The sequence below is a fragment of the Leucopleurus acutus genome (genome assembly GCF_964270905.1).
Source record: "Leucopleurus acutus genome assembly, chromosome: 10".
NCBI lineage: Eukaryota > Metazoa > Chordata > Mammalia > Artiodactyla > Delphinidae > Leucopleurus > Leucopleurus acutus.
In genome coordinates, this window is record NC_139153.1 from 71,545,889 (window position 1) to 71,564,235 (window position 18,347).

The following is an 18,347-nucleotide window of genomic DNA, read 5'->3' on the forward strand; positions in this document are numbered from 1 at the left end:
TCAGAAACTTCTTTTTACATTTCTGTGCTGCTGCTTCCCTCTGTTAGTGTATATCATCAAGAATTGACTTTAACAAAAGAAGAAATATTCCTCAGTATGAAATACCTTTATGCTTGGCTCTCTTCAAGTGGGCATCTTTAGTCAGCAATCCCCTGCTTACCTCTCCACAGCTACCTTCTCCGCAGGTGCTTTGGAAACCCCCTTTACTGTGAGATCTTATGCCAGGACCTTCTCTCTAAGAACATATTGCTCTTTCATGACCTCCAAAAGGAGGAGGGGGAGAACAGCAAGTGGGAGACCCTGTCAGGTAAGCTGAGCTTCCCAGGGTTATACCCTGATCCCACTGCTGGAGTTCATTCTTGAACATGGCATCACCTGGTCCTAATTAGGCATGTGCCTCTTCCCTGCTGCCATCATAAGCAAGATTCGGCCTTCCTGGCTAAGTGTACTATACAAATAATATGCAACTGTGTTGAAAACACTAAATACGTGCCTCAGATAAAGTAATTGAGTCAATCTACTTTAGTTCCTTTTTGAGCAGCCTAGGAGGCGGGGATAGGAAAATAGGATTTATAAACATCAGAGAGGATTGATAAACATGACAGTCTAATAGAGAATTGCACATTACTGATGAGAAAGATGACTTGAGGGTTTGAGTGGGGGAGGGGAGAAGGGAGGAGGAAAGAGATAGAAGTATGTGTAAATCCAGAAAGGCATCCTAGAGCTGTGATGTAATAGAAGAGAGGGCTATTGAAAGGTAAACAGGAAGAGTGAGAATGTTAGGTACCGTGTGGTACAGGAAATGTTCGTTCCTAAGAGAAAATGAGAGGACAGGCAGGATGGGTGGGGTAAACCACTTTAAACGTGTATGCTCCATTTATCTTAATCCTTTCAGTTTCTTGACTAAATGTGTTTTTGTGCCTTTAAAACTACAGTCACTGAGCATGGTGTTTTCCTCAGTCATAGTCTTCTTTCTCTACAGCCAATGCCATGAAATCCACAATGTATAGTATTTCTCCTGCCAGCTCTGAAGACCAGGAGCTTTATGTCTGCACAGTCAAGGATGATGTGAACTTGGATACAGTGCTTCTTCCACCGTTATTAAAAGGCAGGTCCCTTGAAGACCTCAAGTGAATCAATTACAGGTGTCATTGCACTTAGTAATTTGGTGGATGATTGCGTATAGATCCCTCATTATCATGCTAGCTTCATTTCTTCAAAAAAGAAATCTGCCTTCCAGAAATAAATTCTGGCACTGCCCGAAGAGTTCTTAAAGACTTGTAATGCTACTTGAGTAATGTTTTATGTAAGTGAGCCCACTGTTCTCTTTGAGGCTGACTGATAACCTGGGAAAGTTTTCTAGTTGTTTAATAAAAACTATGACCTGAGTTTCCCTTTGTGCATATCCCTGTGCTGGAGGAGACAGTAAGCAAGGGAGATAATGCTGCTGAGATTTAGGAAAATCCATGGTGCTGGTGAAGAGACAGTATTAGGGACATAGCAGGGGTTTAATAAAAAGAGTGCAAAGTAAGCTTATAATGACTGATGAGATAGAGAATAAAGTCGTCAGAATTGGGTAGGCATAATTAGATAGGCGGTGTTCTTTTTAGAGATGAGGATGGTTTTTTTAATGTTCTGTTCAAATGTTTGGTGGCCAGGGTACTTTATTAACCCTTCTTGAGGAATGTTATGATGGATAAGCATGCCTTCAAGTCAAGCATGGTCTTACTGAGAATATAAGACACGCATGTGAAACAGCAGTACAGAACACATTGGTAATTAAGAGCCAGGGCTCTGGCATCAGAAAAATCTGGGTACCATTGCTTCCTCCACTTAGTAGCTGTGAAACGTTAGATAAACTTATCTAAGCCTTAGTCTTCTCATACTCAGATGAGGATAATGATAGCCCCTACCTCATGGGGGTAGTTGAAGATTAAATGAAATAAATCATGGTATATAATTAATAGTCAATGACTGTTAGCTATTATAAGCTGTCCACTCTGGTGGTTTTAGGTCCACCTGGACAGTTCATATTCCTACAACTGTGATAGGCCACACTTGGCATTGGCTTTACTAACTTAGAAGCGTATAGGTCAGGAAACACAGCACTGTAGCAGGACAGGAGCAAGTGGTTTTCTTCAGTGGGGGTCCTCACGGCAGTTCCCACTGCTATTCTCTGGAGCCTCAAGGAATAGCTTACATGTGATGGGATGAGACCATGATGGATGGGTGCTTAGATGCCCCATTTCCCAACAAGGAACTGGTATCTCTTAGAATAGTCCTGGAGGCATCGTTTCTAGGCACTGTGACCTGTTACAAGAATTACTACACTCAAGGAACCCCAAAGCTGTGGCTTACCACCAGGTATTTGTAGCTTATTCACAGTTTTCCTAGTCCAAATTCAGTTTCCAATCAGGGATCACTCTTTGCATAAGCAGTGTTACCTGGTAACTCAGCTGATATTCTAATTTTATAAGGATCCTAGGAAACAGCTAGAAAGTTAACCCAAGATCAGTATTGTCCACAGGGAAGGAAAAAGGATTTAACTCATAAGTTAAAATGAACAGTCCAGTCAGCAAGGCCTTGGTCTAAATGAAAGGCCAAAGCTACATGGTAAAAGGCCATGTAAGTTATACAAGTATTTAAGAAGGGGGCTGACATGACTATATTTGTACTTTAGGTGTGCAGTTCTACCACTAGTTAATGTGTTATTGAGATAAGAATGAGAGGAAATTGGAGATGTTCAGAACAGGGTAGCATAGTGATCCAGGTGAAAATGACTACTTATACTAAAATTGTTTAGGAGGAAATATATTCAAGAACATTTAGAAAGAGAATGAGTGGGTGACAAGTTGGTTGTGAGGGAGAGGGAAAAGTTTAGAATTATTCCTAGATTTTGGGCTTGGTGACTTACTGGTTCAATACCAACTGCTTTAATACATGGGTCAGAATATGGAGAGATTTACTAAAATGCTTGGAGTTAAGATCTTTATACTAATTAGAGTTCTGGGACCAGGAAGCCCAGCCTCCATGTTTAGTTGAAAGTAAGAAGAAAATGGACCTACCAGCAAAAGGTTTTGGTGACCATGAGGAACAGTTTCAGTGTTGTGCTGAAAACCTGATTGTTGGTTGAATAATGAATGGGGAATGGGGACAAAAGAGGACATGGAGATACGGCTCTTTCAAGAGATTTGGCTGAGTGGAGAACAGATGCACAAAAAAGCAAACGCTTTTTTTTTTTTTTTTGAATGAACGGATTGTTAACACAGTGTATTCTATGTTAGTAGAAAGCCTGTTCATTGCAGATTTTTTTTTTTCTTCAGAAATAGCAGTGAACCAACTGGATCAACTGAGCCCAGAGGAACAGTTGCTGGTTAAGTGTGCTGCAGTCATTGGTCACTCCTTCCACATAGATCTGCTGCAGCACCTCCTGCCTGGCTGGGGTAAAAATAAGCTACTTCAGGTACTGAGGGCTCTTGTGGATATACATGTGCTCCGCTGGTGCAACAAGAGCCAAGAGCTTCCTGCTGAGCCAATATTAATGCCTTCCTCTATTGAGATTATTGAACAAACCAAAGAGGAGAGAAAGTCAGGTGAGGCAGAGCTGCTCCCTTGTTCTCAGGACTGAATAGAGAGCTTTGGGTGAGGGTATCTGTGTTCAGAAAGAGTATCAATATCATATATCATGGGCCTCAGTCTCTTAAAGCTTATGTCTAAGAGATGGGGGAAATTAATTATTTTAACCATGGAAGACCCATGGTTATAGTGAATGAAGAGCCTGTATTTTTCAGAATTGTCTTAATTTCAAGAATTCTGGCTCCATGTTAACCCCATGTGTTAAGTATTTGTATTTTGATTTTTGGTTCAGAAAATATTGCCATAGTCTTTTATTGGCTTCTTAGGATAAATAATAAGAAAATAGGATAAACTGTTTCTAATTTTAGAAATTCACAAGGATGTTAAACACATGATATTTAAACATATGAACAAAGCAAGATATAAATTACATAGCTGCAATCTCATATTCTCCACAAAAAAGAATAAAATTGTGACATAGGCTACCCAAAGCATATATAATCCACAAATAATTTGACTTTGAAATATATTTGGACCTTATATTTGAGCAGAGCCTTTCTGTTATTTGATGTTTATAATAATTTGCAGTAAAAAAAGCTCAATTTAGGAGGAAAAACTAAGAAATCTATCCAGTGTAGTTCTCTACCACTAGACATTTCTTCCCTGTTGTACTTTATACTAGATACAGTCAATATCACTCTCAGATTGGTATAAAATTTTTTATACAAAGGAAGCCATAATACCAAATAGGAATTATAAATAAAATTTTCTTATACACTAGCAGCATGTGCTTGGGAGTTTGCTACCTGGTAGCATAAAAGGACTTTAAGGGAGACTCTCATTTAGGTTTTCCTATATTTCAGATGCTGGCTCTCCTCTCAGGCTACAAGAGAAACTATCCCTACCTCAAACCGAGGTGCTAGAATTTGGAGTGCCTCTATTGCAGGAAGCGGCTTGGGAGCTGTGGCCCAAGGCACAACAGACAGCCCTACACCTTGAATGTGCCTGGTTTCTTCGAGATTTGGCCTGCCGCTGTGGGAGCTGTCATGGGGGGGACTTTGTCCCCTTCCACCGTTTTGCCATCTGTTCTACTAAGAGCTCCAGTGGGACCTCCCGATTCTGTAGCTACAAAGATACTGGCTCGATACTAACACAAGTGATCCCAGACAAATTGCAGCTGCCTTCTCCCCAAGGTAAATCCAGGGGGCAGAAAGAAGACACGTGGGCAGCACTTCTCTTTATTCGTGTACTTGGAGCTCTTTATTCAAAAGGTTAAATCAGATTAAAAGAGAAAAATAGGTGGAGAGAGCCATCTCTCACTGAAGTACCAGAAATAAGAAAAGTGTGATCTCAGAGTTAAAAGGAACTTTAGAGATTATTCTTGGTTTGGTTGGCAATCTTGGGCAAGTTACATAACCTCAGTTAATTGAGGAAAATAACAATACACACTTCATAGGTTGTTGTGAGGATTAAATGAGTTAAAATATATAATGTGCTTTGAATAGTGCCAGGCACGTGGTTAGTGCTCAATACGTTTTAGCTATTGTTTTTATTATTATAATTATTCAGCTCAGTAATTATTCAGCTCAGTACACATATATGGAGCCCTTATGTGTATCAGATGCTGCAGTTAGGTGTTAATAATGCAAAATGAAATTATCAGTTTTGGGGGGGGTAATACAGACATATAAATAGAGAATTCCAATATGGCATGATAAAGGTGATGAAAACGGACTACATAGGAGTTGGGGTACCTAGAGAAGGGGCCATTAGCCCAGCCTGAGAAAGGAGTAAGATAAGACTCCCTTGAGTGAGATTTGAGGGATAAGTAGGAGTTAGCTACTTAAAGAAGTTTGGATTAGTGGATAGATGTTCCCCAAAGCCTATAGCCCTCTACCACATCCCAGATAAAGAGTTCACCCTCGGGAATTCCCTGTGGTCCAGTGGTTAGGACTCCATGATTTCACTGCTGAGGGCCAAGAGTTCACCCTCTTAGTTTTAACATTTTCAGTTAGCTTACCTTGTAGGGCATCCCATTTCATTCTCAGTAGCTGTTAGAAAGATTCTTTCATCAAGGCGAACTCTACCTTCCTGCAACTTTTTCACTCATTTTTCAGAGTTGTGCCTTCTTTCATATTTGAAGACAGCTGTCAAGACCCAGGCAAATCTTCTCTTTTTCTACTTTGATAAAAGAGAAGTTGGTGTTGGTGTTAGCAGGGGAGAGGGATATGGGAGAGATGGTGAATTGGTGGTGGTAAAAGACTAAAATGAAGATGTTGATCTATGATCCTACCTCTTCTGGCCAGAACATTCTTATGACTCTATGAAGGTGGACCAGTGACTTGGAGAAATTGGTCACTGGCTGATGAGCTCTACAGTCATTTGCACTTTTGTACTTTCTGAGGGGAAAGAGGAAAGTAGTAGTGAATGTCCTGGTTGGTATTATGAAGAAATCACACTGTCATTCATATTTCCTATATGGCCTTTTGTTTTTGAGAGGTCACTGTCAGCTGTAGATTCGACAGCCTGGTCAGTCTAGCTGTGAGAGAGGCCCAAGACCTTTCCAGCACATCCGAACCCTGAGTAGGCTTCTCAGACCCAGGGCCGTTGTGCATGACCATGTAGAACAGAGGGTGTTATTCACACGGGCTATGCTATGATGATGCCCTGAGAATTGTGCATTGCAGTAGTGCTGCCAAATTCCAGTTTCCTTAGTTACCTTAGCCTTGCTTTACCTTACCTCAGGTGACGTAATTAAATAATCAATAATAAACTTGTGTTTACTTAACAAACACAAGTCCTCCCTATAATTATTCTCTTAGACTTCTTTTCAATCCCACCACCTGTGCTCCTGAGCCCAAATAGGTAACATCCCCACATCCTTCCCAGTCTTTTCTTTTTGGTCAGAAGACAGCTGCAGAGAAAAAGGCAAATCTAGAGGATAAAGGTTATTTAAGGCCAGCTAGGTAAAGCTGAAAATCTCTGCTGGTCGTTGTGACTCTGGTGGGATGTGACATCTTGTGCCCTCATGATTTTCTTCACTAGGTCTTAGGATCTGTGGTTCGCTCCCATCTAGTCGTAAATCTGATCTAGATATATTCTTGGATTTTTACTATTAGAATTAGTCATCAAACCAGATGGACACATTCTTTATTCATTTCTTTTGCAAACAGAATTAGGAATTGGTTTGGGAAGTTTGAGAATGAAAGGAGTTACTATTTGAATCACAAATAGTTGCATTTAAGGAAAAAATTAGCACCCTAATCTTGTGTGTAAGGCTAATTTTAAACCTAAACTTATCATTTTTATAATGGGGGAGGCAATTAGGTCATGAACTAAGCTGCAGTGGAAAAGTAGTCAGGAATTTTAAATATTCTCAGTTAATACAAATATGGGCAATTAAAGATAATCATCTCTTTCTCCCTACAGACAGTTTTCAGTTCCAGACAAAATCACCCAGAAGTCAGGAGGCCTTCACAAGGGAACACTGCAGGTAGGTGGAGATGCTGAGAGTGGGCATGGAGGAGGCCAGGAAGTGAGACACAGATAACCATTAAACTAGGGCACTCACCTTACCTGCAGACAAGGAAGGCATCTGACCACCCAGGAGCAGTGACTCTTGTACTCAGCCCAAAATTCAAGTTAACAGAGAATCAGAAAGGCAATTTTTGATTGTTTGTAGGGAAATTATTTTTTAGTGATTAAGAAAAACTTTATTTAATAGCTCTCAAATGTATTGTACATGTAGCAGATTGTTTTCAGCTAGAAATTTGCCTTCTCAATTACTTTTGAGCCCAGATGATATTAAAATGATTTTACATTTCATAACTATGTACCTCCTGGCTTTCTAATGCCTGTCTTAACAATTTTACATGTTCATACCTTGAATTCATCAGCCACTCTCGTTTCCTATTATACTTATCCAACCTGATTTCCTTCATTTTTCAAACAAAAATCTATATTCTACATGAATCACCCCCATACTTATTGTGTCTCTGCTCACACAGTTCTCCCTTTTAAACATACTCAGTGGCATCCACATCCTTCCAGTTAACAGAATGGTCACCATCCTTCAAAGCCCTCCTCAGTTCCCACTTTTTTCAATCATTCTATCTCAGAGAGATCAGACCTCTTTTGAACTCGTGGTGCCTGTAGAAAGTGCATTGGACTAGTAGTCAGTAAGGTGAACTCTAGTTTTTGTTCTCCTCAGTAGCTGTGAGGTCATACATAAGTCACTTAACCTCTCTGAGCTTCAGTTTCCTCATCTGTAAGAGGGAGGTAATTTTTGCCTACCTGAATGGCAGGGTTATTGTAGGATAAGGTGGTGGTATTGTATAAAATAATATTCAAATATGCCATGATGGAGTTCAAATGTGCTAATAGATAAAGGTATTATTACTTACTGCTTTGTATCATTTTTATGTTTGCATGTAACAGTGTTAGTTTACTCTTCAGGTGTGGTCGTTTCCTTTAGTTTGTGAGGTACTTTGGCTTTAGGTTTTTAAAACTCCCTAATAGGGCTTTGCCATTATAGACCAGGTCCCTGACTTTCAAAACCTATGGAGCAATGGAGGAGAAAGATAGACATAGAATTAATGAATTATAAAGGAAAGCTTCCTGGACAAAGTGGCTTTGAGACCTGGTAATGCCTCAGCAAGAGTTGCTACTGGGTGGCCACTCTCAGCTCTTCATCTTCTCTCCACAAAGAACAGAGGAAGAGTTCCTGGATCAAGTGAACAGGAAACTGGCTCAGACCAGCCCTGAGAAAGACATGTTAACCACGAAGCCCTGCCACTGTAAGGAAGTCCTGAAGTTAGTGCTGTCACCTCTCACCCAGCACTGCCTGGTCATTGGAGAAACCACTTGTGCGTTTTATTACCTGCTGGAGGCTGCCGCTGCCTCCTTGGACCTGTCATATAATTACATGGTGAGCAAGCTCTGCTCTCTGCCCCTGAGCTGAGCCCTATGACTAGGGGAATTTTATAGGGATTTCTTACCATCAAGTAACTTGCAATGAAAAGTGGAGGAAAGTGGGAGAGAGAGGAGCTGTAAGTGGTCTAGGAGAAAATATGAAGTGAGAGTGAAGGAGCACCATGTGCTGCCAGCCCTGCCCCAACTCCTGCACACACAGTCCAGCTCCCCATTTCTAACTAAATCCTGCCCCAGTTCAAATTCATCATAACCTTGATCTAGCCCTCGCCCCAGTCACACGCTTAGCAACATCCAAATCCTAATCCAGTTTCTCCATCCCTTGTCTTGTTTGGAGGCCTTCCTTTATCTGAGGAAGGCAAGCAGCCTTCTGGGCCAGCCCTCAGCATTCTCGTTTTATAAACAGCACAAGGTGAAGATCTGTCAGTTTGAGGAGGCCACTTTCTGCTGTCTTCGGTCAGAGGTGAGGGCAGGGGTAACCTTGAAGTTTGGGTTGTTTCTCCTTGAGGAATATCCTGTTATTTCCTTTAAAAATCTCTTTTTTTGTGTGCAATTATAAATGTGATTCAAATTCAAAACAGAAATACATGTAGGAGGTGAAAGAGCGCTTGCTAATCCCATGTCACGCCCAGCATAGTTAATAATTGGTGTGAATTCCACCAGCTATACACACATAGTCATATCATTATTGTTATCCATTATTTTTAAAATAGAATCATAATTCTACATTGTCTTTTTTCTGCATCTGGTTTTTATTCTTAAAAATACAGATTGAACATATTTGCATATTGACATACATCCAATCATAGTTACAGGTGCCAAGTACTACGTTATATCCATATATCAAATTTACTTAGCCATTTCCTTCTTCATGTACATTTAGATTGTCTCTAAGTTGGGGTTATCATAAACATTTCTACAGTGAATATTTTTGTAAATATCTCTTTACTCCCTTGTGAGAGTGTTTCTGTAAGAGAAATTTTCAGAGGTGGAAATGCTGAGGCAGACAATATGAATGATTTTACAATTAATAAATATAATGCCAAATTGTCCACTACAGTATTATATGAATTTGAGTTTTTCTCACTTCTTCACATCCTTACCAACATCAGATATTATAAGTCTTCTTTAAATGTTTATTGGTCATTTATTTCTGTGAATTGCCTGTCATGTCCTTTGCTCACTGGAGTGTATATAAACTAATTCAGGGGGATGCGGGGGTGAACAAAATGGGTGAAGGTAGTCAAAAGGTATAAGTCCTGAGGATGTGATGCACAGCATGGGACGGTAGTTAACAATACTGTATTGTATATTTGAAATTTACTAAGAGAGTAGACCTTAAAAGTTCTCGTCACAAGGAAAAAAATTGTAACTATATGTGGTGATGGATGTTAATCAAACTTACTGTAGTGATCATTTTCCAGTATATACATATATTGAATCATTATGTTATACACCTAAAACTAACACAATGTTGTATGTCAGTTATCCCTCAATTAAAAAAATCATCCCATTGTACACCTTAAAGTTACACAATGTTATATGTCAAATATATCTCAATAAAGCTAGAAGGAAGAAAAGAACATACGTTTCAAAGTCTCTCCCCGCAATCCTACCACTGAGCCACTGTGTCCTCTCTTTATGTATTCTACCAGAGGGGCTCAGCACACATAAATGTATATAATCTTTCCCCTTCCTTTGTTATATACAAATAGGAGCTCACTATACTCCATTCCACATCTTGTTTTAAAATAAATAAATAAATATACCTTGTAGATCATTCTATATCATTTATAACAAATTTCCCCAGGGAATGAGATTTGTATATCAAATAGGAACTCTGGGGAAAGCATGCCATGAGACATTCCATTTTCAAAGGACAAGTAGGGGTAAACTTACTTATTCTGGATGAATAACTCATAACAGCAACTTCTCCCGGCCTCATTACTGTTAAATCCAACAGAACAAAGTATGTTGGAATGATTATTTATCAAGTTATAAATGATGACTTCATAAAACCATGGGGGATGTTTTGTTAGAGAGCCGAGCTTTCAAATAAAATACATAAATAAAAACTAGTTTCAGTGTGAACCTTAAGATACCTTGATTAAGAGAGTAAACCTAATGTGTATAAATGCCTTTGAATACCAAAGGGAATATTAGAGTTGTCCAAGGTATTGCATTATTTGTGTTTCAACCAAAAGGTCTTTGGAGCAAAGTTAAATAATTATTTCTTTCCCTTTAAAAGAAAGAATTATTGTGCAGTCTTCCTAAGCTTGTTCAGAAATTACCATAGACTTTATCATTTTCTTGGAGGATTTAGCCATAGAACAGGCAGGTATATGATAACCTCAAGGTAGTTCCTCAGATCCTACCCTCAAATGCACTATGGTGGTACAACTTGTTTATGAAGAGGGATACGGGATTTGGTGATATCTCAGATGCTTTCCATGGCATCTGAAGCATCTCAGTTTCTGCCCAAATGATAATCCCATCTGAGTCTAGCAGCATCACTTTCTAAATCACAGCCTTCCTCTACTACTCACTGGCAAATGTGTGGGAGATGAGAAAGGAGAGTGCTTTCTCCGTAATTCTGTTTTCTCACTCCTTTACTTGGCTCGTGGCCCTACTGGTGCCTGGTAGTGTGGCCAGGCTCTGCTCCAACTCAGCTCACTCTAGTACCTCAAGGGCCCCAAGTACACATTCCAAAATAAAAGCCAGTGTGTTATATGCAGAACCTTGTCCTTAATAATCTTCCCACATTTACATTACTGTTTCTCATTTTACCATCTCCAGGTCTGTTTCAACATGGGACAGATCACCTTGGCCAAAAAATTGGCTAGGCAAGCCCTTCGTCTGCTGAAAAGGAATTTCCCTTGGACCTGGTTTGGTGTCATTTTCCAAACATTCCTAGAGAAATGCTGGCGTTCCTGTTCCCTGAGCCAGCCCCCAGACAATCCTAGTGAGAAGTGAGAAGCCTAGCCAACTTGTCCTGTTTCCATTTAGGGCCACAGAGAAGTAAACTAGGACCCAGCCTGGGGTTTTGCCTATTTGACTATAAAGACTGCTCTTTTTACAGCCAATTCAGTGTAGCTGAATGAGGACTTCTTTCGTTTTTGGAGTATGGTATTATCCTGTCTCTTTCAAATAAAGATACATATATGTGTATTGTGTGTACACATACACATATATGGCAATTTAATATCAATATTATTTCTCTGATATATATACACATAATACTAAGTTGCTACCTGGTTATTGAGCTATAATAATTTATAGGAAATGTATTCAACCAAAAGAGCAATTCAAAGAATGAAACCTTTTTTAAAAAACATCTCTGAAAACTTTTTTTTCTGGTTGAGAGGGATGAATTTAAAAGGCATATTGGGTTAGAAGTAGTGGGATCCCAGGAACCTTTCTGAGTCTGAAAGTCTGGGTGAGTAGACTCAGATTTCTTGTGGGGAAGGATAGCGGACACTGGTGAAGAATAAGGGCATGCTAACCACCCTTTGCTTCACACCAGTAAGAAGAAGCTGGCAATCCTGCAGCAGCAGGTGCAATGCCTCTCCCTGCTCTGGCAGCTCTACAACCTGGAGGCCACGGCCAGCAGCCGCAGGTTTGCCTGCCTGGCCACTCTTATGCAGGAGAATTCAGCCAAGGAGTCTGCCAGTGAAGCCCAGGTAAGCCACCCTTGGTTTACCTCTGTCCTCACTCAGAAACTTAAAATGCTAGGGGGAGAGACCCTGCCAAGTCCCTGGTTAAGTGTGGTTCCACGGTAACCCAGACTTAACGGGACACCACTGATCTTGTGTTTGAGCAGGGTTCTCAATTTGCAGTTTATAGATGGGCTTCCAGGTACGAAGCTATCTGTGAACTCTCTTAACTGAATGTTGACTTGTGTGTGTATGTTCAAAAGAGCATTTGGGGAGTGATAGGAAGTAGGGAAGGGATCATAGCTTTCATCAGATTCTCAAAGCCAGTGGTCTAAAAAAAGGATCAGAATTGCTGACTTAGGAAAAAAGAAGAAAGGCTTCCTAATTTTAGTGTCCATCTGTCGATATCTCTCTTTTATCCATCTGTTCAACAAATATTTGACGAACACCTATTCTGTGCTAGGCACTGATCTTGGTTCCAGGGAAACAGATAAGTGAAATATGTCGTATGTTAGGTGATAATAAATACAATGAAGAAAAATTACATGAAGACCAGAGGACATGGAGTTCTGGGAACTGGGTGCGGGGCGGGGCGGGGGGGGGATGCAATTTTAATAAGATGGTAGGGAAAGCCTTACTGAGCAGTTGGCTTGTGGGCAACTATCTGAAGGAGATGAGAAAGTAAGCCACATGGCTATCTGGGAGAAGAGTGGAGAGGAAGAGGGCATAGCGAATGCACAACGCATGCCCTCTGTGTTTGAGGAACAGTGTGACTAGAGGGGAGGGAGGAGAGGTGGAAGAGCCAGGAGATGAGTCAGAGAGTCTAGGGAGGGGGATGGGAGATGGTGCCGGCCTTGTAGGCCACTGTAGGGGTTTTAGCTTTTACCCTAAAGAAGGTGGGAAGCTGTTAGTGGCTTCTTAGAAGTGGAGTAACCGAGTCTGCTTATATTTTAATAAGATTATTCTATTGGAAACCTAACGAACACGGTGTTTCAAGAGTGTCATCAATGATGTCAAATGTGCACGCAACTGATAACAGAGATCTAGGCAGCAGTTCTGAAGAGTTCTAAGGGGCAAGAATCAGAGGACTTAATTAGAGAAAACATAGAAGAGGTGCAGTTTGGCCAGCGTTTTGAAGGGGAAAGTCTCGGATTGGGGAGAAACAAGAGGTGCAGATGGAGAAAGTGGTTTGTTTCAAGAACAGGCAGTGAGAATGACCAAATTAGAAGTGTAGGAGTGAGAAGGAGTGTGTTTTCATAGCTGGAGTTGAGGTGAGTGGTGGGGCCCCCAGGAGTGCTGACTGAGTGAGCAGCAAAGCATACAGGGGGCTCTTATGCAGGAAAAGGACGAGATGGAGATGCATGCAGCCTGACTGTACAGCCAGAATATTTACCCCATGTTTGTTGCCCTGCAGGTTGTCTCTACCTACGTGGCCCTCTCCCAGTTCTCCCAGAACATGGGTGACAAGGAGAAGTGGCTGCATTGTGAGCAGATGGCCATTCAGAAAAACAGCCTGTGTTGGTTCTCCAGGGAGGGATTGTTGGCCACAGCCCAGCTCATGCAGGCCTTGGCCTACACCAAGCTCTGCCTCGGCCATCTTGACTTCTCCATCAGGCTGGGTAATGGGGCCTGACACTGGTGGGCCTAGGGCTTTTAGAGAGGCCAGGTTCACCTCTAGACCTCACATGATGCTCTTTAACCTCCTTAGGTTTTCAAGCTCGTGAGATATGCAGACACCTCAAGAAACCAGCTCTGGAGAATCTGGTTCTCTCAGTTCTCTTCAGATCTGCATTTCTGAAGAAAAAGTATTAAGATCATTTTCTGTCCTTTGTATTTGTTGCCTTAGAAGGGAGGGTATGATCTTCCAGAGAAGCTTAGAGTGGAGAGGGAGAAACTGTTCCCTCTCCACAGCCAGGACTGTCCCTTCTCTAGTCACTCCAGGAAGCATTGTCTTAAGTTTGAGGGGTCAGGAGTAGAAATGCAGAGTCTGAGCTACCAAATATTCCTTTTTTCCCCCATTTTTCTGCAGGGAGGTAGGTAATTGATCAAGACCCTGGAAATTGTCTCAGAGTCATTTTCCCACTTCCTTTGCCTTAGAGACAGGTCTGATCCCAGGCACAGATGCTCTCTATATAAATAGAGTTATGGAGAGGAGATTTAGGGGTTATTAGGCTGCTTTGAAGGTGTAAGATCCCCTCCTCTCCTATACCGTCCTCCCCATTCTCTAGCTGGTCCCAGTGGCTCTGTCTCTCGGCAGATTTGATCTGTGTGTCCATGTGCTGGAGAGTCAGTGGGCGCTCATTTCCCAGGGTCATGATGTCCTTGGCCTGGCCTGCTTCTATTCTGCTTGCTTAGATCTGCTGCTCTATGGAAAAGGTAAATTTGTGCCGGACTCTGCTGTACTCCTGAGGGATTCAGACCTCAGGTGGGGCCCTGGGTTTGGAACATAGGCAGTCATGAGCCTGTCCCTTAGGCATGGCCTCTGCTCCTGGCCTCTGGTTCCTTAAGGTCTAGGAACCACGTTGTGATTCAGGGATGTCTGCCTTTCAGGTGCTGTCTCCTCCCCTGTACCACACACCTTCTATACCACTTCCTACGTGGACAACTTATACTAACCTGGTTACTTTCTCTCTCCACAGGATGGCTGTGTCGGCCCTTTGGGGAATGTCTGCATTTCATTCAACATTACGAGCACAGCTGCATTCTAAATTCTCAGAGCAATGTCATGCTGGGGGTCCACTCCTCTCTGGCCATGTGGTAATGTGGGGTACCAGCATGTTACTCAGGGCTGTGGGAAAGGGTAGAAATTTGAAGACACCATGAACTCATTGAAACTATTGCCTTTTGCCCTTCCAGGCAGGACTGTTCCACATCTCCAACCCACTTCTTTGTTTTTGTTTTTTTTTTAATACATTTATTTATTTTTTTAATTTGTTTTTGGCTGTGTTGGGTCTTCGTTGCTGCACGCGGGCTTTCTCTAGTTGCACCGAGCGGGGCTACTCTTCTTTGCAGTGTGTGGGCTTCTCATTGTGGCGGCTTCTCTCATCCAACCCACTTCTAAAGACCACCTCCCATTTACCCCCCATCTTATTTGTAGGGTTCTTCTTGTCCCTTAACAGGTTTGGGCTTATAGATTAAGGGTTCGGTTTAGAGTTACATTTAAGTGCAAGATAACCCATGGCAAGACTGAATATCATTGGTTTCCTTTTAAGTCTCCTTACATATGAGTTAGTAGCCTTGGCCACTTACCAGAATCACAATTCTGACTGTCCAGGAGATCTTAGAGCCTTAAAAAGTGACAGTTCTGTGAGAGAGCCATGGTTGGTAAGCAGGGGAGAGAGCTGAGAGCTGTGATTCTTCCCTTTCAGGTTTGCCCAGGACTCACAGTGGAAGCTATTTGAGCACCACTTCTCCAAGGCTCACCAGTTGGTGAAAAGAACCAATGCCTCACTGTTTGGTTCACATGGCTTTGTCCGATTCCTAGAGTGCCATGTGCTAATGTTACAGAAGATGCCAGAGGGTGTCTTCGCACATACTGCCTCAGAGACTCCCCGCCAAACCCTCAAGGTACCTGTCTCCATTACCCCTCAACTAACACCTAAGTTATGGTACTCTTTCTGCCACCTGCATCTCTCCCTTACTCTTCTCCTTGCTGCCTCTGTCTCTTTTTCCCCCTTGAACCCTTTTTTTACTCTGCCTAGAAAGTCTTTCCACCTACCTCATGTATCCTCCCAGATATTCTTGCATGGTCAGGACTGGATTCCTTAACTTTCTGGATTTGCACAGCTACTACCCAGTACCATTAAAATGTTAACACTTAGCCCTTCTCAGTGGACCACTCTGGCTCAGTCTATACTGTCCTCCCTGCATCCCTGCCTTCTGAGTTTGACACATCTCCCTGCATCCCTGCCTTCTGAGTCTGAAACATTCCAGTCCCTCTGTATCTCAAAACAGACTTTCTGGGCCTACTTTACCATCTGGGCCTACTTTAGTCCTTTCTGTTACCCCAGCCCTGAGTGAGTATGCTGAGTGGGGACTGCTGTAAGTTCTGATGGAGTGGAGGAAAGAAGGTACTAATCCCTGAGCTAACGGACCTTCGCTTCCTTTCAGTACTTTAAGGAGTTCTTCTCTCGATGTGTGACCTGCCCTGTCTATCACCAGTGGGTCTCTGAGCTTAAAGCCTCTGTAATGAGATGTGGAAAGAGAGAGTCCATGTCCTTGACTAACGTCATCAGACCTTTTGACACCTGCTTGACCAGGATTTGGATAGAGGGAGAATTCCTGGAGGAAAATAACTCCTTTGAAGGAAATTTGCAGAGTAAGCATTCCTTCCTGGAACCCTTGTCTGAGAGACATAAAGAACAGTCTCAAATTCTTACTCACAAGCAGTCAAAGACTGTACCTCCAAGTAAGAAGGGACATGCAGATAATTAGGATTAGTCCTTGCTCCAGAGGTAATTGTCCTTCTCTCACAGTGCCGGACCCACCCTAGACAGAGACCCCTTATATTGTTGAACAGTGTAAGAGCCTCTCTTGGCCCTTTGTTTCAGCATCTATAACCCTGAGGCATAGGAAGTTCCTCCCTGGTCCCAGCTTAAACAAATAGATTGTTCCCTTGGAGTAGCTGGATGGTTACTAAGGGAGAAAGAAGGCCTTAGAAACCACAATGTAATGTCTGTGAAGGTAAATGATAAGATATGGGCAAGTAAAAGAGAGGAAAGAATATAGTTTCTTGCTTTAGGGCCCAGCAAATCTCCTCCTCCAGGCCATGAGTTAAATTTGTAATTGCTGAGGAAATTCTTTGTGTTTGTATTATTCTTTATGTTCCTATTTTCAGGATTTGTCAGAGTGGCTGATGTCAAGGAGAATAAAGATGAAGAAGAAATTCAAGAGTGTATATGTTAAAACAAACAAACAAAAATCATCTGAAGGGACCATGATTCTTTCATTACATGTAATACAAAGATATGCCCCCAAGTCTCCTTTTTAAGATACTGTATAGTATACATATTAAATATGCTAGCCTTTATCTATATCTTTGTCAAAATAAAAGCCTGTGTTTCTAAAGCATGAAACTTAGATCTTTCTTAACTCTTAACAGTCGTTAATGCAACTATGGCAGAAATTAGAATCAGAGCTAGACCGGAGGCCAGGGAGGCTTTGAGATGAACTGATTCCATCTTATATAATAAGGTAAGATCCATTAACATAATCTTTTCAAGGTTCTTCCATGTTGTAGAATTCCTTTTTGTGGCTGAATAACATTCCTTTTTATGTATATGCCACAGTTTATCCATTTATGAGCTAATGGATATTTGGGTTGTTTCCACTTTTTGGTTATTATGAATAATGCTATGATAAACATTTGTGTACAGGTTTTTGTATGAACATATGTTTTCAGTTCTCTTCAGTATATACCTAGGAATGGTATACCCATTTCTGTATGACAATGGGTCATACAGAAACTCTCTGTTTAGCTCTTTAAGGAACTGTCAAATTGTTCTCCAAAGTTGCTGTACCATTTACATTCCCACCAGCAATGTGTAAGCATTCCAGTTTTTCACAAACAATTGTTATTATTTGTTTTTTTGATTATAGCCATTCTAGTGATTGTGAAGTGGTATCTCATTGTGGTGTTGATTAGCATTTCCTTAATGACTAATGATGTTGATCATTTTTTTATGAGCTTATTGGCCACTTGTATATCTTCTTGGAGAAATGTCTATTCAAATCCTCTGTCCATTTGTTGTTGGAATATTTGCATTTTTGTTGAGCTTGAAGAGTTTCTTATATATTCTGGATACTAGACCCTTATCAGATTTGATTTACAAATATTTTCTCTCATTCTATAAATTGTCTTTTCACATTCATGATGGTACTGTTTTGCAGCACAAAAGTGTTTTGTTTTGATGAAGTCCAGTTTATCTGTTTTGTTTTTGTTTTTTGGTTGCTTGTGCTTTGGTATCATATCTTAGAAACCATTGCCAATCTTAGGCCACAAAGATGTTTTTTCTCTGTTCTCTTCTAAGCGTTTTATAGTTTTAGCTTTTATTTAGGTCTTTGATTATTTTGAGTTAATTTTTGCATATATTGAATGGTAAGTTTCCAAAGTCATTCTTTTGCATGTGGATATACACTTTCTCAGCACCACTTATTGAAAAGACTATTCTTTCCCCCATTTAAATGACT

The 18,347-nt window shown here is 41.2% G+C and overlaps 1 protein-coding gene across 1 annotated transcript in view; it reads left to right on the forward strand.

The window, feature by feature from the left end:
• LOC309967057 (adenylate cyclase type 10-like) overlaps nucleotides 1-17,176 on the forward strand; it is a 38,642-nt gene extending 21,466 nt beyond the window's left edge. Inside the window, exons 17-32 of the mRNA XM_082847533.1 lie at nucleotides 171-307; nucleotides 983-1,108; nucleotides 3,324-3,593; nucleotides 4,440-4,769; nucleotides 7,006-7,069; nucleotides 8,284-8,503; nucleotides 8,843-8,968; nucleotides 11,302-11,474; nucleotides 12,029-12,185; nucleotides 13,573-13,777; nucleotides 13,867-13,963; nucleotides 14,416-14,534; nucleotides 14,798-14,915; nucleotides 15,527-15,725; nucleotides 16,269-16,476; nucleotides 16,996-17,176. Coding sequence (XP_082703659.1) covers nucleotides 171-307; nucleotides 983-1,108; nucleotides 3,324-3,593; nucleotides 4,440-4,769; nucleotides 7,006-7,069; nucleotides 8,284-8,503; nucleotides 8,843-8,968; nucleotides 11,302-11,474; nucleotides 12,029-12,185; nucleotides 13,573-13,777; nucleotides 13,867-13,963; nucleotides 14,416-14,534; nucleotides 14,798-14,915; nucleotides 15,527-15,725; nucleotides 16,269-16,476; nucleotides 16,996-17,063 — 2,617 coding nt within the window. The 3' untranslated portion in view covers nucleotides 17,064-17,176. The remainder of the gene's footprint in view (nucleotides 1-170; nucleotides 308-982; nucleotides 1,109-3,323; nucleotides 3,594-4,439; nucleotides 4,770-7,005; nucleotides 7,070-8,283; nucleotides 8,504-8,842; nucleotides 8,969-11,301; nucleotides 11,475-12,028; nucleotides 12,186-13,572; nucleotides 13,778-13,866; nucleotides 13,964-14,415; nucleotides 14,535-14,797; nucleotides 14,916-15,526; nucleotides 15,726-16,268; nucleotides 16,477-16,995) is intronic.
• Nucleotides 17,177-18,347: the final 1,171 nt, after the last annotated feature.